Source organism: Pezoporus flaviventris, unplaced genomic scaffold (assembly GCF_033815535.1).
Source record: "Pezoporus flaviventris isolate CSIRO_AGI_PZ_B2104156 unplaced genomic scaffold, CSIRO_AGI_Pfla_v1 ptg000228l, whole genome shotgun sequence".
Lineage (NCBI taxonomy): Eukaryota > Metazoa > Chordata > Aves > Psittaciformes > Psittacidae > Pezoporus > Pezoporus flaviventris.
The window spans coordinates 949,453-968,608 of record NW_026892776.1 but is presented as its reverse complement, the minus strand read 5'-3'; the positions used below and the strand labels follow the sequence as shown (position 1 = coordinate 968,608).

Sequence of the window (19,156 nt, the reverse complement as noted above, 5' to 3'; positions counted from 1 at the left end):
AGCACTCACGTGTCCCACCACCTACAGCCCACCAGCATCCCCAGGCTTCAGGTAATGGGTGTAAAGCAGTTTTGCAGGAGCAACACCAGTTACAGCAAAGGGGGCTGCAGTTTCAGGCTGGTACCAACCCATTTTGGTGGAAGCCTCAGTCACCAACCCCTGGCAAAGCTTTTCACAAGACAGCTCCCAGAGCCACTCACAGCATCACTGCCCCAGGTTGGTGCTGATGCAGCCCCAAGACTGTAACTTGGGCTTGGGAAAGGGTCTGGAGCAGGTATGAGGCAGCAGGATCATTTCTGCAGTGCTGCAAAACCAGGGTTGGAAGGAACTCACCTTTTCCTATAAGCCACAAAGCACGATGCTGCTTCACAACCTGTACCTGCGCTTGTCACCTCGCTACAGAACACCACGTCTTTGCACTGTCTTTACCCATCAAGCTGCCCCAGGGCAGGTTTAGATGGAGCTGAGGAACAATTCCTGCCCCAGAGGGTGCTCAGGCATTGGAACAGGCTGCCCAGGGCAGGGCTGCAGTCACCGTCCCTGCAAGTGTTCACACAGCGTGGAGACGAGGCCTCAGTGCCATGGGTTAGGGGTGGCCTTGGCAGTGCTGGGAATGGTTGGAGTGGATGAGCTGAAAGGGCTTTTCCAGCCTGGATGAATCTATGCTCAGCTGCTGCACTCTGGTTTAGGGCTGCCAAGCTTGGGGACAAGATCTGGGTGCCCAAAGGTGCTGGTTTTCAATGAGGATGGCTTGGATTTCCCCAGTTTCAAGCCTTCAACCAGCAGGAAGTGGGATTTTCAACCTTAAACAGCCCCAGGTTTATTTGCTCAAGGAAAAGCCACGTGAAAATATGAGTGGCTGGTTTTGGATTTCACACACACAGTTGTTCCTCGCAGGGCACTGACAGTACCAGGGGGTGGCTGGAATTCCTGCTTCCAACTCCAAGCAAATAACCACATTTCTGACCATGAGTAATGTTCCTTACTGGCTGCGTTTCTCTTCACATTACTTACACAGCTGATTACAAACAGCAATAAAGAGGGAAAGGAGTTAAAACGAGACCCAGCTTAGGGCATCCATGCAGCCAGGGCCGATCCAGGCAGATGGCTCAGCACAATCCCACCCTTAACCACAGGAGCAAGCCCACGGGACAGTGGGACTGCAGTCTCTGCAGTGGAAGTCCATTCTCAAACTGGGAAGTGGCTCAGATCCATACCAGTGTGGTCAGGCTCCGGACCACCACTCGCTGCAAAAGCACTGGGGTAGATGCTCAACCCAAAGCACGTGCTCCAGTGCTCTTTACTCAGCTGCAAGAATGGGCTTTAGCAGCAAGTTTGAACCTTAATGACAGGCAACCGAATTTACACAGCAAAAATCTCATGCTCCCGCCCCAAAGGACAGAAAAGAAGCGAGCAGGAGACGAGCCCGTGTTCTCCTGCATCTTGGGGCTGAGGGACAGCTTCTGGGTGTGTTTTGCTAATGAAGCCCCAGAGATGTCACTGCTTTGGCTCAGGGTGGGTTTTGAGATGCAGGAGCAGCTCTGTGGCCTCGTGTCCACGAGATGCCAGAGGCACCAGCATGCCCCAGCAGAGAACAAGTCTGTGATGCACTGCATGTGCCACCATCAATGACTTCCTATGGTGAAACCTCCAGTGGGTCTTCTTTCAAGTCTTCCTGGTCCTCGCTTTCCTGCTCCAGCTGCTCCACCTTGCTGGATTTCTCATGGATGATCTCCCCAGGAGTCTTCAAAAACCTGTAATACATTTGCTGAATGGCTTTAAGAGCATGTCCCAGCCCCAAACCAGGCTGTAAATCCTGGAGCTCTTGCCCTCATCAGCTGAGCTCTGGAGCTCCCCAGAGGGTATCTGCCATCCTTGGCTTTGCTAAGCATCCCAGCTCTTGCTTTGCACCCAGGATGCACCAAGCCTGGAAGACAAAGCTCAGCACTCAGCAGTCCAGAGCTGGCATTTTAACTCCAAACCAGTCCCAGGGAAGCAGCCAGCACTGAAACCAAGAGGCTCCTGGCTTATTTTCACCCCTTCCTCTATCTGGAGGTGAACTTCAGACCTGGTGTCACTGGGGATCTTGCTGGATGAAGCAGCTGCCAACATCTGGAGCCCATCACCTTCCCATGCCCCATCTGCAGTGCCCCAGGCACCCCTGGTCTGCTCCAGCTCACCTGAATAACAGCTTCTGCCCTGGCTCCTTTTTGATGATGTTGAGTTTGTAGTAATGTCTGAGCGCTCGTGACATCTTCTCATAGGTCATGTTCATCCGGTTCTGGAAGGAGAAAAGAACTGGGAGGTCTGTATAAAAGCACTGACATGTGGCTTGGGTCTGTCTGCAGCAGGGCCATACGTGGGACATCTGAGGTGGTTCTTGGGCACTGCAAGCTGCAATGTGGGTCCCTAACCCAGCCTTGCTCCTGGGCCCATATCCATTACAGTTTGCTTCCTAGGGGATAAGAAAGCCTCCCTCCTTAATCACCAGGAGGTTGGCATCCCTCACCAGCCCTGCACCCACTGTCTCACCCTTCCCAATCCCTGTGCCATCAGCTCTGGAGAACAGGTCCTGAAAGCAACATGCAGAAGGCCAGGAATGACAGATTGGTTCCCAACTGCATTTACCTTGTGGTTGCCCCAGAGCTGGGCAAGCCCGTTTGGGTTCACAACCCGGAAGATCTTGGCTTCCTTATCTTCCCACTTGATGTAAGGCTCATAGCGGCTGTCGGAGAGGAGCTGGTACACATAATCCCACAGCAACCTGCAGTCTGAGTGTTGGGGGAGAATAAATAGGCACAGAGCTCCCACTAAGGCTCCAGTGAGGGTCAGTCAGCAAGAGAACTGCACGTGCTAGCAATGGTAATAAAGAAAAGAGCCCAGAGCTCATGCACAGCACTTTTCACGATGGATTATTTGCCTACAGGAAACCTGGAGAGGGGCTTTGGACAAGGGCCTGTAGGGACAGGCTATGGGGAATGGCTTTAACCTGCCCAAGGGGAGAATGAGATGAGCTCTTAGGCAGAAGCTCTTCCCTGTGAGGGTGCTGAGGCGCTGGCACAGGGTGCCCAGAGAAGCTGTGGCTGCCCCATCCCTGGCAGTGTTCAAGGGCAGGTTGGACACAGGGGCTTGGAGCAAGCTGCTCTATGGAAGGGGTCCCTGCCCGTGGCAGGGGTTGGAGCTGGAGGAGCTTTAAGGTCCCTTCCAACCCAAACCAGTCTGGGATTCCATGATCTCAAAACACTAACAGGAACTGCAGTTTTTCAGGTGAAGAAGCTGCGGCATGGAACAGACCGAGATGAGACAGATGGGCAGACAGGACAAAGCACAAGCTCATTGCCCCCAGGAATCAGGCTATAAATTCATATTTACCTGCAATTCTCCCATCCACTGGGGCTGACAGGGCTGTAGGAAAAGAGCAGATGGCATCTGCCGTGCAGCTGCCCTCCGAGCTGTGATAGGAGAGGTTCAGGGGCCCTGCATGGCTGCAGGACGTGGGCTGTTCTGCACAACCCAGGCAGGAGGAAACAGCCATTGGAGCAGCCTCAGCACTGCAGCCCATCCCTGGAAATAAAACAAAGCCAAAGCAACCCTGTGGTGCATTACAGCAGGTCCCAGGAGATCTTCCAAAGCTCCAAAATCGGTGAGAAGGGACAGCCCAGGCTGGTTATCAGCCCAGACAGAGGACAGGGATGCTAAGGAAACCCTGGGATTTTCCCAAGGCAAGAGCAGCAGGAGGTCCAGGGGGATTACAGGAGATGCCAAGGAGGGTGAGGAACAGATACAGAAAAGCTGGAACAGGTTAATGCACCAGAATACAGACTCTTGTACTATAAATTGTTGTGGAGGCTTAAGATGCTCATCATCCTACAACTGAACTGACAAAAGAACCGAGGAAAACACTCCCAGAGCCACCCCAGCGCAAAGCCACTTCCCTTATGGGCACACATAAGCCTCACTGGCCCTGACCAGCCTCACCTGGGCCTCTCCCCACTGGCCCAGAAGCTCTATTTAAGCTCAGCCCTGGATCCCCATTCATTTCCCAGCTATGCTGCAGGAGGACTGGTTTCTAGCCAGGGCTGTGCCTCTGCCTGGTTAGCAACCCTCTCTGATCCAGACCTCAGTCCATAGACAGACTTCCTAATGTAGCTACAGCCGTACCTGGCCACCATGGACCCACCTAGACCTGATCTGATCAGACCTGCTCCATCACTAAAAGCTTTCCTAATGACCTGGACTCTGTTGGACCTGGCTGCCACCTCCAGGACTGTCCTGCTACCCTCAAATAGGATGGGATGGGTTCAGCTGCTTGAACTTCAGACCCCAGATGCATGCAACCTACTGTAGCTGAGGACAAGTTCTGCTTGACGGACAGCTGCCATCCTCCATCATACCTTTCTCTGTGCTCCTGGCTTCTCTGAAGGGTGAGTTCAGCAAAGGGCTGCACACCAGAACTCTGCGTTGAGTCTTAATGTACTGAAGTATTTCATACAGCACATCACCTGCAGGGAAGGGAAGTCTGCTCAGATGACTTGGTGTTGCAGCCTCTCTCAGTTGATGTTATTGCTTAGATTTCTGTGCCACAAAGAGGTTGTTCCCATCCCAAAGCATTTACAGTCCAGACAGACTAAAGGCAGAGGGCTGTCCTGGTCTCCAGCACGCAACTGGCCAGAGCTAAAGCCTGCTGGGACCCATCCAACCCCTCTCAGCATATCACAGCTTGTGCTGTACTTGGATGGGCCTCACAAACACCCTTGCACTGAGTCTAACCTGAGCTCGGAGCTCGATATCTGAAGTCATCCTTGGTGAGGATGCACAGGGCTTTGCCGTTCATTTCAAACTTGCTGTCGTCAGCTGGCCGAAGGGAGAACTCTGTCTCAGCCCATCTTAGCCAGTGGATCACGTCCTCCTTGCTCCACAGGGAGGGCTGGATTCCTGAAACCAGGGGCATCCTCTGAAACAACTCAGTCTCCACACAGTATGCTAGAGATTGGAAGGGACCTCGAAAGATCATCTAGTCCAATCCCCCTGCCGGAGCAGGAACACCTAGGTTCACAGGAATGTGTCCAGGCCGGTTTTGAATGTCTCCAGGGAAGGAGACTCCACAACCTCCCTGGGCAGCCTGTTCCAGTGTTCCGTCACCCTCACTGAGAAAAAGTTTCTTCTCAAGTTTAAGTGGAACCTCTTGTGTTCCAGTTTGTACCCATTACCCCTTGTCCTATCATTGTTTGCCACTGAGTAGAGCCTGGCTCCGTCCTCGTGACACTCCCCCTTTATATATTTATAGACAATTATAAGGTCACCCCTCAGTCTCCTCTTCTCCAAACCATAGAGACCCAGCTCCCTCAGTCTTTCCTCATAAGGGAGATGCTCCACTCCCTTAATCATCTTAGTTGCCCTCCAAAACTGCTCGGGGAGGGGGCAAGGCGGGACACTGGTTCTTTCTATCACCAAACTTTCCCTTTAGATTAAGAACTCAAGTCAAAAGCACCCCAAAGAGAGAAAATGAACCCTGATGACTGGTGCATCTTGTGCCCCTTGACCACAGGGAGTGGGCTCTGGGTGGGACACCACGGCTGTACCCACAATATTCCACCCTGTGGGAACGTCTGGGGTTTTAAGCAGCGTGGACTGGCTCAACATCGACTCACTCAGCCCGCCTGGAAGCGTGAAGATCTCCCCCTCGCTGCTGGGTGGGTGCCTGGCCTGGGATAGGGCTGGTATCGAAGCTGTGACAGCAGAGCTGGGGGAGCTGATGGCTGCTTGACCCTGGGAAAAGAGATCAAACACATCAGTGGGGGGAATTCCCAGCTCTGGTCCTGCCTTTGCTTTGGATATGGCTCCACCACAGTAAATACTGCTCCAGTCTGGTTTCTCACAGCAGCATGATGTGCTGTGTGCTGCTCTTCCACACTGGCTCTAGGTAGGTCCTTTGTCAGCCCCAGGATGAATCTCCGGTTGCCCAAGAGACCGTGAGTAACCAGAGATCCCCCACTTTTTCCCCAGCTCTTTATCACCTTTCCTTTAGTACCTGCCCTCATCCAGGCTCTGGATGTGGGTTATCCATCCCCAGGGCTCCATGACTGCAGGGAAGTAAAAGATGGAGCCAAGCCTGGCAGAGCCAGGTGCCTGTGCTGGTTCCTGTTTCCTGGAGCACCCTCAGATGCTTCTTGGATGCCCTACAGTTAAGGAGGGCCCTTCAAGTCTTTAGAGTCATTAAAATAATGTAAAACTGGTAATAGTGCTTAGATGTTTGTCTTAATAACACTGCATGAAGAGATCTCTAACTTTTTCTGCAGGGATCATTTGGGCATAAGCAGGAATAGCCATCGCGTGGTTTAGGGAGATGTCTGCTCACCTTGCTCACATGCCATGAAATCCCAGAACCTCAAGAATTACTCCTTCCTCTTGGTTAGAGAGCCCCTCCAGCATCACTGACTGGGGAAGATGGTCTGTGCTGGGAGGAGAAGCAGCCCCATCATCAGCATCTCTGCCTCCAGATCTCACCCGGAGCACGTGAGCCAGGAGGGAGCTCTCATCCTTTCAGCCCCATCTAGATCCTGAAATATTGCTGCCAGCCAAGCAGATAATGATTTCTCTCAAAAGTCTCTTAATGTGAATCCCAGCAATTTCTCAGTGTCATTCTCTGGAAAATTAACAGTTTTGCCTACAAATAGTATTTCCTGAAGCTCCAATACCTGCTCAGGTGGATGTTTGGAGGTGGTCAGAGCAGCCAGCGCTCCTCAGTGCATAGAGGGGTCAGAGGAGCTGAGCCCCTGTGAAAATCAGGCTGAAGAACATCACAATATGCAATGGGAGAGCAGAAGGTGCCGGATGTATTTTAAATGCAGAGCTGGTGTCCCCAGAATGAGAAGCACACGGGCTAAGAGCTTCATCTTCTGGGGAAAACACTTCACCATCACCTGCACTGGGCACTGGGGAGGCCGCACCTCAAATCCTGTGTTCAGCTCTGGGCCCCTCACTACAGGAAAGACATTGAGGTGCTGGAGCGGGGCCAGAGAAGGGCAGCGGAGCTGGTGCAGGGCCTGGAGCACAGGGGTGATGGGGAAGGGCTGAGGGACCTGGGGGTTCAGGCTGGAGAAGAGAAGGCTCAGGGGGGACCTGATGGCTGCCTACAAGTGCCTGAGAGGAGGATGGAGCCAGGAGGGGCTGGGCTCTGCTCCCAAGGAACAAGGGATGGGACAAGAGGAAACGGCCTCAAGCTGCCCCAGGGCAGGTTTAGATGGAGCTGAGGAACAATTCCTGCCCCAGAGGGTGCTCAGGCATTGGAACAGGCTGCCCAGGGCAGGGCTGCAGTCACCGTCCCTGCAAGTGTTCACACAGCGTGGAGACGAGGCCTCAGTGCCATGGGTTAGGGGTGGCCTTGGCAGTGCTGGGAATGGTTGGACTTGATGAGCTGAAAGGGCTTTCCCAGCCTGCTTCATTTTGTGGTTCCCTGTGATCCTTCCAGCAGGAGGAATGTGGGAGTTTGGTGATGGGCAAGGGGTTTTCTTCAGCAGGAGGATGAGTGTGACTCAACTCCCTGCTAGCAGGTGAGTGATTGCTGCCTGGCTCAGAGGTTTAGCAAAGCACAAGCAGCTCTGTGACACAGGAAACCAGTGAAAATCCAGTTTAAACTTTGAACAAGAACAGAAGAGACCTTTCAGATTAATTCTGAGCAATAAGCTACAGGGAAAAATCAAAGTGAAAGAAATTAGTGGAGTATTTTGCCTAAAACTTCTCTAATAAAAGATACTTTAGTTTTCTCCCACCTGTGTGCCTCCCTCACAATAAGGCTTACAATAAAAACAGAACAAGTGTTTGGTATTTTTCCTGCTCCTAAAGATTTCTAGGGCATAAGAGATTCCTTCTGAGTTGTTAGTACTTGATATTGATTTTTATCACTTTACACCAGTTTCCTGCTCTTGCTTTTTTTCCTGCTTTGCTGCTTCCACATGGCAGCATTTCCTTGCTTCGTGAGGAAGTGCTGTCCTTGGAAAGGTTTGAGGGGCAAAAGCAAGGAAAAGGGGATGAAAACGACCCCCCCGGTGAGAGCCGCTTTCTGCTTGATCCCAAATGGGGGCTATGGAGTCCCCCTGCTGCTCCGGGCTCCCTGAGGCCATTTGGAGGAGGATGGGGTCACTCCGCATCCCCAGCCTCAACTTCCAGCCCCTACTGAGGGTGGCAAACCGGGGATGGAGGGAGCGGGAGGGGCAGCTCTTACCTGCATCCCCGGTGGCGGCGGCCGGCCGGTGCCCACCGCGGTACCCCCCGGTGTCCGGCGCGAACGGGTCCCGTGCCTGCGGCCGCTGAGACTTCAGCGCGATCCTTCCGGGAAACGAAATCGAAACGAGCCGCAGCGGCGGGAGGCAGGAGCGCGGCGGGGCCAGCGCCCGGGGATTCCCCCCGCCTCACTCCCGGTGCCGCGGCCCCGCGTCTCCTTCACCACAGCCGCCGACACTTCCGACCGGGGCATTTGGGCGCCGTCCGCTGCCAGCACCGGCGGGCCCGGTTCTCCCGGGGTCCCATCCAGCGGCAAAGGAGGGAGCGCTCCCGGGAGGCTCGAATGGCCGGTGCCATCCTTCGTCCGCACCGGGAGCGGGCCGGGCGGGACCGGGTGCCCCATGGGATGCAGACCGGGACGGGACCGGGTGCCCCATGGGATGCAGATCGGGACGGGACCGGGTGCCCCATGGGATGCAGACCGGGACGGGACCGGGTGCCCCATGGGATGCAGACCGGGACGGGACCGGGTGCCCCATGGGATGCAGACCGGGCGGGACCGGGGGCCCCATGGGATGCAGACCGGGACGGGACCGGGTGCCCCATGGGATGCAGACCGGGCGGGACCGGGGGCCCCATGGGATGCAGACGGGGCGGGACCGGGGGCCCCATGGGATGCAGACCGGGACCGGACCGGGGGCCCCATGGGATGCAGACCGGGACCGGGGGCCCCATGGGATGCAGACCGGGACGGGACCGGGTGCCCCATGGGATGCAGACCGGGACCGGACCGGGGGTACCGAGCCGCACGCACCCGCCACCCCACCGGCATCACCCGGTTCCCATTGGCCAGCCGGCTCTGACCGTGGAGCCAATCGGAAAGCGGCCCGGAAGGGGCGGGGCTTAGCGGCGGGACCCCGCCCTCCGGCAGGCGGAGGGAGCGGCCTCGGCCGGGGACGCGGTGAGTGAGGCCTGAGGGCGGGTGAGGGGCGGCGGGGTCTGAGGGGGCTTGCCCGGCTTTCTGGGGGTCTTGAGGCATCGTGGGGCCCTTTCTGGCTCTGTGAGCCGGGGAGAGGCTTTAGAGGCTTTCCCGGGCCCTCTCAATGCTTTGAGGGTGACTGACGGGCCTGGGGCCGCCGGTCGTGCGCTGTGTCCGCGGGGCCTGAGGCCCTTCACGGCTCGGAGCAGGCCTCTGGAGATCGAGGGGGTCTTCCCCCTCCTCTGCGGGCGCTGAGGGGGTGTCTGTGGGGTTCGCAGTGACTCCGCTGTTCTGTTTGGGCTCTGCAGGGGCCTGTGGGGCTGGGGGGAGGTGGAGGGAGATCTGCCCTTCCGTGGGGTGTGCGTGTGGGGTCTTAGTGTGCACTGAGGGGGCGCTTCCACCTGCCCCGTGTTTACTTGGAGGGGGGCCTTTGGGGCCCCTCCTGCACTGCCTGCCAGGGGCCTGGACCTTTCTGCTGGGCTGTGTAAGAGGCCTCGGGGGCTTGACTTTACCCAGTGCTCCTTGGTGAGGCTGCTACTTGTGATCACCACCTCCAGAGCAGGAAGCATCCTCCTCTCAGGGTGCTGGTTGGTCACACTGCCCTCCTGTGCGTGGTCTGAGGTTGGAGGCTGTACGTTTTTAGGTTTGAATCTACACCTTCCCTTTCCTCCTTCCTATCTGGCCCTGCTGTGGTTTGAAAGGGAGCATACTGAGGGGTTTTCCCCTATATGGGTGCAGTAGGTGAGACCTCAGCCTGGCACCCTTTTGTGTGGTGCCTTTCCCTGTCTCTGATCCTGCTGTTGGATTCTCTGTGTTGTTTTCTCAATGACCTTAGGCCCTTCAAGGAAGGGGTAATGCTAATGCCAAGTCTTGGATATAAACCTGAGAGGCTCAGAACACACCTCTGCAGGGAGAATGTTTTGAATGTCTTTGCTGCAAGCACAAACCCTGTTGTTGCAGTCAGTTATGGCTTTAAGGCAGAAAATTCACCTGTGTTCCCTGTGCCTGCCTAATGCTCACCCCAAAGTCACGCTTCTTCCTGCTGGCGTTGGACTCGCAACCTGTGAATTGGAAGGAGGTTGTGTCTGGGGGATCAACAGAGAGGCTCAGCTCTCCCTTTTGAGGTGTGTCCTAGTTTACCCCGGCGCTGGCACTGTGACACTGCACTGCTGACAGTCACCTGGATTTAAGGGTTATAAATACTTCTGCCCTCAGTTCACCGAAGCACTTTCAGTGATGTAAGCATCAGAAGAGTGAATTATTGGGTTCAAAAACTGTGGCTTAGTCTGTAGGCAAAGCTGCTTGTGAGAGGTGTTAGTTATTCTTCCCGCTGGATTTACACGTGCCTTTGTTACAATGAAGTGATTTTATTTAGGGTAACAGTAACCCTTTAGTAAAATAGACTTGATGCTGTTTATAACCTCTTTGTACTTCTGTCACTTTAAAAAAAATGCTCTTTTGCAAAGCAGCCTGTACAAGAATTGTTCATGTTGTCACAATTGTCTTTATTTTCTATAATAACATCCATGTTAGAGGCTCTTCTGTGGTCTGATCTTATGGTAGAAATGGAGCAGTTTGTCTAGACTAATCCTAAGTGATGCTTGTGCAGAAAACTGTGTCCAAACCTAAGCTTTTAAGGACAGGTTAAAGTTGTGCTCTCATGGAGAAAGGTGTGCGCTGGGTTGACTAAATTGGTGTTTGTTTCAAAATGAGTTATTTGCAGCACGTAAGATCCTTTTTGATCTCTTTCAGTACTGTCTTTTGCTGCTAGGACTGGGCGGGGGGGGGAGGTGAGTTTTCTGTTTGAATTGGGCTTAAAAGGAGTGATCCTTCTGGTAGGAGTTTATCACATAATTTTGGGGGCACTTCCAGTCAAGCTGCAGGTGTCTACCTGGGAGCAGTTGTAGTGGAAAGGACTAAACTGGTTATTTTTGTACTTGTCAACAGGGGCCAGAAACAAGTTATAGCAAAGACATTTGAGCTGTTTGATATAGATTGCATGTACCTAGAGGTAGAGAAAGTGATTGGGGTTTGGGGGTTTATTGGGGTTGCCTTTTTTTCTGGGAAGGTTTTGTGACAGTTCCTTGAGTGGAAGGTAAGGTAGTACTTCCAGAGCCTCAGAAGTAGGAAGCCTCGTTGCTGGACCTAATTGTGCTAACAGAGATGTATTGTCTGAGATCCACATGGATGTGACCAGGTTTGTTGGATGTGTCCAGTATAAAATAACTCGGTGTTACACTTTATTTTCCTGTGCTGCAGACATGGCCTTACCTGAGTTATACATAGCAGTAATCTTTGTTTCCTTCCCCAAAGTATTTTTAACCATCAGAAGTGATAAACCCTCTTACTTCAGCTGATTTGATCACAAATCCAATCTTCCTTCAGTCTTTTTGAGGTGCCTTCACATTTCAATGTTCAGCCTTCTCAGCATCCAGGAGGTTTCATAACCACCTGCTTTAAGTCTTCTGGTCAGGCTATTGTAAGCCTGGTTTTTATGTGGTGATTCAGTCTGTCTGTACAGGCCATGAGAAGTAAGAATCACATCTGGGTTTATTAGTTGATGCTTTCAGCAAAGTTTGGGGCATGCTGGGATGTGTTTGTCACTCGACCTCATCTTGAACTCATTCCATGTGCCCATGACAGGCAGCCAAGTGTTTAGTTCACGGTGTAGCAGGGTAGTCAAATGAATGAGGGTATAATATTGTATAAAGTAGTGCTTTTAACTCCACTTTAAATACCTGAAAAGTCCAAAGTAGAAAATTTGGGTGTAAAGAAAGATTTATTATTATTGCTGTTGTTGTTGTTATTATTATTGCTGTTGTTGTTATTATTATTACCTCACCCTTTTTAATGACTTTACTGTCAGACTTCATACTGTATAGCAGTTACCACCACCTTTGTCCCCTTTTGCCAGAAACTGTGACCATAAAGGAATATTGGCCAAGGAGTAGGCGGATGAGGTTCTGTATTAATAATTGCATCACACATTGCAGTGCGGTTATGACAGTGATTTTGTGCTGGGAGGCTGATTCAGCAGCCAGAGCACTGAGAGAAGAGCTGCCTGCAACAGCATGTACCTGGGCAGGCTCTTGGTTACATGTTCCTGCCAATGCCAGTGTCAGACATTTCCTCCTACTAGAAAGTAAAATACTGTCTGACAAATGCAGAGTGACTCTCCCTGACACTTGGGAATGTGCTCTGGAACTGCTGCACTCTGCAGAGAGATCCCAGAGGAGTCAGTGGGTAAGGAGCTCGTTCTTGACAGGAAAAATGCTGATAAAGGCCACTGCAGCTGCCTAAAGGATCTCCTGAGTTTTTAATTAATTGCTTAGTAGAAAGTAAATAGAAAGTGCTCCCCAGGGAGGCTCAGGCAGCTCACAGCTAAGATAGAGCTCTGGATGTGTCTGTGCATGACAGAAGGAGAGGCCAAGGGGCAGTGGGTTGAAGGATATGCAGCTTTCCAGGGAATGGGATTACAATAGGAGTGCAGAGGTGAGGAATATGCCCTGTAGTCTCAGGTCTAGAAGTAGCAGGGGGATTATTTTTTACCAGGATAGTGTTTGGACTCATGGAACTGGTGACTGGGATTCCCCTACAGCAGACTGGTGATGGAACTAGGCTGGGTGTAATGTAGAACCACAGACGCAAGTGAGCCTTCACATGGGTGTGCTTGAGGAGAAACAATTACAGACAGTGTAACTGAAGTCCTGGGACTTGCCTTCCCCAAGTCTCATTTCATCAGCTTTCATGGCTATTTCTCCTCCTGTCTCTTGTTGCAGGTCTAATTTGCAGTTGTGATGTGTCCCCTGACCTGAGCAGAGGCTGTGTGCTGGCCTGGCTGTTTTTCTGGCTCCCTTTGTCAGAGGACTTTTGAAGGGCATTTGTTTCATGAGCACAAGTCTGAAATTGGGAACTAAAATTAATGGCTGTTAGTCTTAGAAGCATCATTGAACCTGGGCTATAGTTACTGCAGTTCAATGTTCAGTAACTCCATCTGCAATGATTGGGATTGTTTCTCCCCTGGCTTTTGCATTCAGAAGAACCCCCAAATGTGTTATGTCCAGCTATTAAAAGTGGTGTTAATCCACTGATTGCTCCGGAGTTTGGGAATGTTCAGTCATGGCATCAGTTTTGCTGCTGAGCAGACAAATATAACACCCTAGTGACCTATAAATTGGAGCAGGTCATATGAATCCCACTGTCAGTGACTGGAGAACTAGTCACAATTTACTGTGATGATAAAAACTGCCTGGGATCCAATACTGGAAGAGCCAAAAGAAGAAAAAAAAAAATGGGGTAAAGGAGATTAAATCTCTGTCTTTATAGAGAAATGAGAGCACAGCTTTTTGTATGTCAGATTTGCTTCTGTAATTTGTGGACAAATAAGCCCAGAGAAGAGAAGCTGCATGGAGACCTCAGAGCAGCTTCCAGTGCGTGAAGGGGGCTGCAAGGCTGTTGGAGAGGGACCTTCATCAGGGACTGTAGCAATAGGACAAGGGGTGATGGGTTCAAATTGAAACAAGTTCAGGTTAGATATAAGGAAGTTCTTGCCTGTGGGGGTGCTGAGGCACTGGCACAGGGTGCCCAGAGAAGCTGTGGCTGCCCCATCCCTAGCAGTGTTCAGGGCCAGGCTGGACAGAGCCTTGGGTGACATGGTCTAAGGCTGAGGCGTTCCTGCCTGTGACAGGGGGTTGGAACTGGATGAGCTTAAGGTCCTTTCCAACTCAAACCATTCTACGGTTAAAATTTCTTAGTCATGCTTTCAGTGTCTAAAGTGTGTTTTGCAAGAACTGGGAATTGAATGCAGCTACCCACTGCCTCTCATGAAATAGTGCTACATCCCTGCCCCATGTTTTGGGCTGTAGTAGTTTAGTGTATTGAATCAGAGAGTTCTCAGAAGGAAGCGGAGGTTGGCAGCCAGAGAACAACAGAACTGAACCTTGTGCCTGATACTCGTCACATGAGCAGTGTGAGAACATGCAAGTCCCCTGGCAGCCAGCTCTGTGACAGCAGTAAGACATGGGCTATAATCATCATTGATTGCTGCTGGCAGGTAATGCTGCTTAAGTGTGAAGTTTCAGCAACGTGGTTTTGAAAAACAGATGAGGAAAGCAAAAGGAATGAGGCCATGCTTAATAAAAGATGATTTCCTCAATAAATACAGTTCTGGATCTAGGAAGCATCCTGGGTCTCTTGGAGTCCAGCCCCATGGCTCACTTTGCTGGGACTACAGCTGATCATAGAATCACAGAATATTTTGGGTTGGAAAGTACTTTAAGATCATCCAGTTCTACCTCCCCGCCATGGGCATCATGCTGCCTGATACCAGTCTGTGAGTCCACATGATGCTGGAGGATGTCCTGTTAACTCTGGAGGATATCCTGTTAACTTGTGATTAAGCACATACCCCAGCTTCAGCAATTTTCATAGTTTAATAATCATTGACATGTTTTTCACTAAGTGCTGTCTGGTTTATAACTTGAAGGACAGCAGTTCTCACCTGAGGTGTTCTGGTAACTTGGAGAAAACACAGTGAAATGTCCATAATGGAGGTGAGTAGGAAAAGGCAGGAAGAGAGAAACTCTTTACAGCCACTGTGTTGTAGCGGTAGCAGCAACAGAGTTTCTGGTAGGACTGGAAATCAGCCGAGTCACAGAATCCCAGACTGGTTTGTGTTGAAGGGAGCTTAAAGCTCATCCAGTTCCACCCCCTGCCACAGGCAGGGACAACTACCACTAGAACAGCTTGCTCCAACCAAGCCCCTGTGTCCAGCCTGGCCTTGTGGACTGCCCGGGGTGAGAAAGCCACAGCTTCTCTGGGCACCCTGTGCCAGCGCCTCAGCACCCTCATAGGAAAAAGTTCCTTTTATCCAATCTGAACTTCCCCTTTTTCAGTTTGAACCCATCACCCCTTGTCCTGTCACTGTAGTCCCTGATGGATAGGGTTGATTTTACAGGACTCTGTTCATGTGCAGTTAATGCCATCTGCCAATTCCACATAACTGGGACACATACCAGAGAAAAACAGAACAAGGAAGCCTTAACTGACGTGAAAAGTAGCTCATGTCTTCTTCCTCTGGGTGAGTGGATTAAACATGGCATTGCACAATCTGTAGCCACAGAGAAGGTGACGTCTGCCTGGAGTGTTATCTGCTGCTGCAGTTGGGAGTTCTGAATGAGCTTCATAATCCATTGACATAAAAGTTGTGACAGCACTCACAACCTCCCTGTAGTCTGTTGTGTTTGGAGACATCACTTGGTCAGGAGTGACTGACTGATACAGGCTCAGAAGGTGGAAGTTTATGATAGCAAAGGCCTTTTATACAAATAGGGGAATTAGAAGAAGACTTTACTGCATGTGCTGGGTATGGAATCCTCAGAGGTTTCAAAAGTTGCTTAATTTCTTGTAACTTTGTTCAGGAATAGAAAAGAAATATTGCTTATTTAAATGTCAAAAAGTGCAATTTGCTGTTACAATTTGATTTGTTAAATCTATGGAATTTCTCAAATATATGTGCACAATGTTGTTTTTTTCTCTATGAGCTGTTTTCTATAGGATCTACTTTGTTGTTTTTCCTTTCAGGCAGTCCAAGTTGCAGATATGAAGAATTCTAATGTCCTTCAGAGATCTCCAGCTCAGATGATTCAGGGAGATTTGTGAAACACTTCAGCTTTAGTATAAAGCACCTCAAAACCTGAAGGTTTTGTTCATATGCATAGTTTTTATGAGATACGTTCTTACCCTGTGTAATGTTTGAGTAATTTTAGACTAGACAGGTCTTTTACCCTTTATTCTGCTTATCTGTGGATTACCCTGCACAGCAATTTAAACCCTTCTTTCTGAGTGTGATCAAAAGCCGTTGATTTGAATGCTGTACTAATGGAGAAGATACTTATCGTGAGTCTTCCCTGGGCACGTGTGAGCTGCAGGTGGAACAGGAGCTTTCCCCGTTTCCTGACAAAGATGCTGCGAGGGCTGGAGCAGCTCTGCTCTGGAGCCAGGCTGAGAGAGCTGGGCTGGGTCAGCCTGGAGAAGAGAAAGCTCCTGAAGGGGAGACCTGAGAGCAGCTCCAGTGCCTGAAGGGGCTGCAGGAAACCTGGAGAGGGGCTTGGGACAAGGGCCTGTAGGGCCAGGCCAAGTTGGAATGGCTTTAACCTGCCAGAGGGGAGACTGAGATGAGCTCTTAGGCAGAAGCTCTTCCCTGTGAGGGTGCTGAGGCGCTGGCACAGGGTGCCCAGAGAAGCTGTGGCTGCCCCATCCCTGGCAGTGTTCAAGGCCAGGTTGGACACAGGGGCTTGGAGCAAGCTGCTCTAGTGGAAGGGTTCCCTGCCTCTGGAGGAGCTTTAAGGTCCCTTCCAACCCAAACCAGTCTGAGATTCTGGGATTCCTGAGCTTGGGGCTGCCCCTGTCCCTGCAGCAGTATGTCTGTTTTCAAATGTATGGGTGAGGCTGTTGTCATCATACGTGCAGAGCAGTGTGAAGGCTGCTGTGACTCAGGTCAGTAGTGTCACTGCTCCCAGCTGCTGGAGGTGCAGTCCCCTTGCAGGGCTGGATGCTGTGTCTTTCAGAAAGACCTAAATGAAGATACTTGATAATGAGGAGCTGTGTTCACATGCAGGTTTGCTGTCAGGCTTGAGGAGCTGTGATAAACAGCTGGGTTTCAGGTGAATATGCTGTGTAAGGTATTAAAGTGAAACCAGTCTAATTCTGTCTGTTCTCTAGTGTTGGCTAAGCCAGGAGAAGCTGGATTTCTGTTTACTGGTGTGGAGACCTCTCTGCACTCAGGCTGTGCTATATTTAAATCGTACCCTGTTCGTCAGATGTCCCTATAACAGCATGTTCTTTGCCAAGATCATGGGATGAGCCTCTCCTTTTAAAAGCTGTTTTTGAATCTAAATTATTTTGAGGAAACTAGTTAATATGCCATGGCTGGGGTATCTTGTGTCTTTACTTTGTGCTGTTAAGTCATTCCAAGACCGTTTTAAAGGTGGTGTGAACAGCTATGGGAAATGCCATTTCACCACTGGTACAGTAGAATTGCTGCATTTCTGAAAGATGAAACTATTATTAATGCACAAAATAGGCTCTTTTTCAGTCTCTCACCCTGTGTCTTGCTGACATTTAGTGCTGTCTTTAGTTAGGAGACTGTCAACTCAAAACAGAACTGCTGTGAGCTGAGGCCAGAGATTGACAGTGGTGAGCCCTGACATGGACACACCAGCACCCTTGTGCTGCCCCGGCCATGGTCCACAGATGGGGCTGGAAGCAGCATCCCCCACTGGTATTGAGTATGCTGAGGCTTCTGCCCATGTGAGTTCTGGTCCAGGTTTGCCACCAAGAGGTTCACTTGGTGCTGGTGGTTTCTTGGAAGTGTCTTTAGTTGGCAGCCAGACTGACAACAGCAAACTTGTTTCATGCAGTCTATGGCTAGAGCTCTAAAATGTCAAGCTTTGGTCACATCTGATCAGGATTGAATTGAAATCCTGGGCTTAGAGAGAGCTGCTTTGTACATTAATAGACCCTTTTAGGCCCTGCGGTAAGACTCCACTTCTTGTTAAGGATTTATTAAACGCATGGATAAGCTCCACTACTGGCATATGTTAATTTCTTTGTGAATCTCTTGGATTATTCAGCAGAACAGCTGGATATTCCTCCCAAGGACAGCCTTTGAGGACAATTCCCTTGAAATAAATCAATTGTAACAAATCCTGGCCTTTCTTTTGTTTGTTGTCTTTGAGATAACCATGAAAGCAGCTGCAGTTTTGGCCAGAATTGCTCATGAAGTTAAAACTGAGCTGCAGTGGACTGATCTGGAGTACATTTGCATCTTAGAACTCCTTTTAAGAGCCACCTTACTCAGTGCCCAAATGGGCACCTTACCCCTTCACAAACACCTCGGTGCATGTGTTGGCATAATCACCTCTGCTTTTTCTATGTTGTATTTTTAAGTCGTATTTTCCCTTTCTTTAAACTTCCATAAAATATGGCTCTGGTTCCTGCCTCATTCAGCAGAAACGTGACGCAGCCAGATATGTTGTTGTGGAAGAAGTATTAGTCACAGAAGAAAGAATGTTATGAAATATACTTAGAAAGTGTTAGAGCTGTGCTTGGCATGTGAACTGTTTACCCACACGTATAAACAGCTCAGGAGGAACTTTAACTCTTGCCAAGGTACCATCCTAAACCTGAGTTATTTTGAAACCTTGAGCAACGTGGTTTTCAGTTCTTGAAAATAAGGTCTCAGGTTCTGTGCTGACACAAACTGAGAGTGCCAGTGGGTGGCCTCACCAAGGGGACATTTTAGCCCCTGCTTTTGCCTCCCTAAAAATAAATCAAGGTGTGTTTTCCTGAAGAGCTGCAGTGTGCTCAATAAAATGCTTGTGTTTATGTGGCGTTTGGGTTGCTTCAGTGTTACTTGCAGAGTTTACTCATGAGGCTGCACTCTAAAAGGTAGGCTTATGTTTGCTTTGCTTTTTGTTGTTGTCTGCATCTTAATGTGAATTAAACAACTTAACTTGGAGCAGTGCAGCTGATTCTGCAGCCGGTGTGGATCAGCTTTACTTTGCTGGTGCCGCAGCTCATCTCAGCCCTTCACCTGGGTAGCTAAGCTGTAGCTCTGGTGGCTTTATCTGACCCAGCTTCCAGCACCTCACCCTGCTGCCTTGTGGTGAGATACAGCAATGGGGATGTCAGATAATCCCCCAGCAGAGATCTGGTGCCAGCCTGTCTCCTACCAAAGTGAGGTAAAGATCTCCTGTGCTGGGTTATGACACCTGAGTGTTACCAAGCCTGGTTCTACTCTTCCACACGGGACACAAACTGCAGCCAGACCTGTCATCAGTGGAAGCAGAGCCCCAGGGCAGAGGTGTCAGGGGAAATCAGAGCTTACTTTCTCATGTGGCCCCACTTGCAGCACTGTGTGCAGTTCTGGTGTGCCCAGCGTAAGAAGGACAT

At 50.7% G+C, this 19,156-nt stretch overlaps 2 protein-coding genes across 7 annotated transcripts in view; one reads left to right on the top strand and one right to left on the bottom strand.

Moving 5' to 3' along the window:
- Positions 1-973: 973 nt before the first annotated feature.
- On the bottom strand, positions 974-8,363 carry ETV7 (ETS variant transcription factor 7). Of its 3 annotated transcripts, none has more exons than XM_061442565.1 (8): positions 8,225-8,363; positions 5,652-5,769; positions 4,771-4,935; positions 4,395-4,502; positions 3,373-3,564; positions 2,629-2,771; positions 2,181-2,281; positions 974-1,768 (listed from the first exon to the last, which is right to left on the bottom strand). In XM_061442565.1, exons 1-8 carry the CDS (start codon positions 8,228-8,230, stop codon positions 1,747-1,749), a joined length of 855 nt encoding a protein of 284 aa, XP_061298549.1. In that variant the 5' UTR covers positions 8,231-8,363; the 3' UTR covers positions 974-1,746. The 3 variants fall into 3 exon arrangements, with proteins under 3 accessions (XP_061298549.1, XP_061298548.1, XP_061298550.1); XM_061442564.1 differs by having other exon boundaries at positions 974-1,754; XM_061442566.1 differs by lacking the exon at positions 4,771-4,935 and having other exon boundaries at positions 974-1,754.
- Positions 8,364-9,180: 817 nt separating this feature from the next.
- The window catches only part of KCTD20 (potassium channel tetramerization domain containing 20), a 29,918-nt gene continuing 19,942 nt past the window's right edge, over positions 9,181-19,156 (top strand). The window contains exon 1 of one of the 4 annotated variants that reach the window (XM_061442552.1): positions 9,181-9,184. Coding sequence is in view for 2 of the 4 variants with exons in the window: in XM_061442547.1 (XP_061298531.1) it covers positions 10,127-10,326 (200 nt within the window). In the remaining 2 variants the exon portion in view is untranslated. Of the gene's footprint in view, positions 9,185-9,965; positions 10,327-15,720; positions 15,903-19,156 lie in introns of those variants that run through there. The other 3 variants (XM_061442547.1, XM_061442549.1, XM_061442551.1) reach the window with 3 other exon arrangements.

Bases quoted from the DNA above. Each gene is read 5' to 3' on its own strand.
- ETV7 (XM_061442564.1), bottom strand. The intron at 4,503-4,770 runs GTTAGACTCAGT...CCTTCCCTGCAG, and splicing joins ATATCGAGCTCCGAGCTCAG to GTGATGTGCTGTATGAAATA. The intron at 1,755-2,180 runs GTGAGCTGGAGC...AATGTATTACAG, and splicing joins GGGCAGAAGCTGTTATTCAG to GTTTTTGAAGACTCCTGGGG.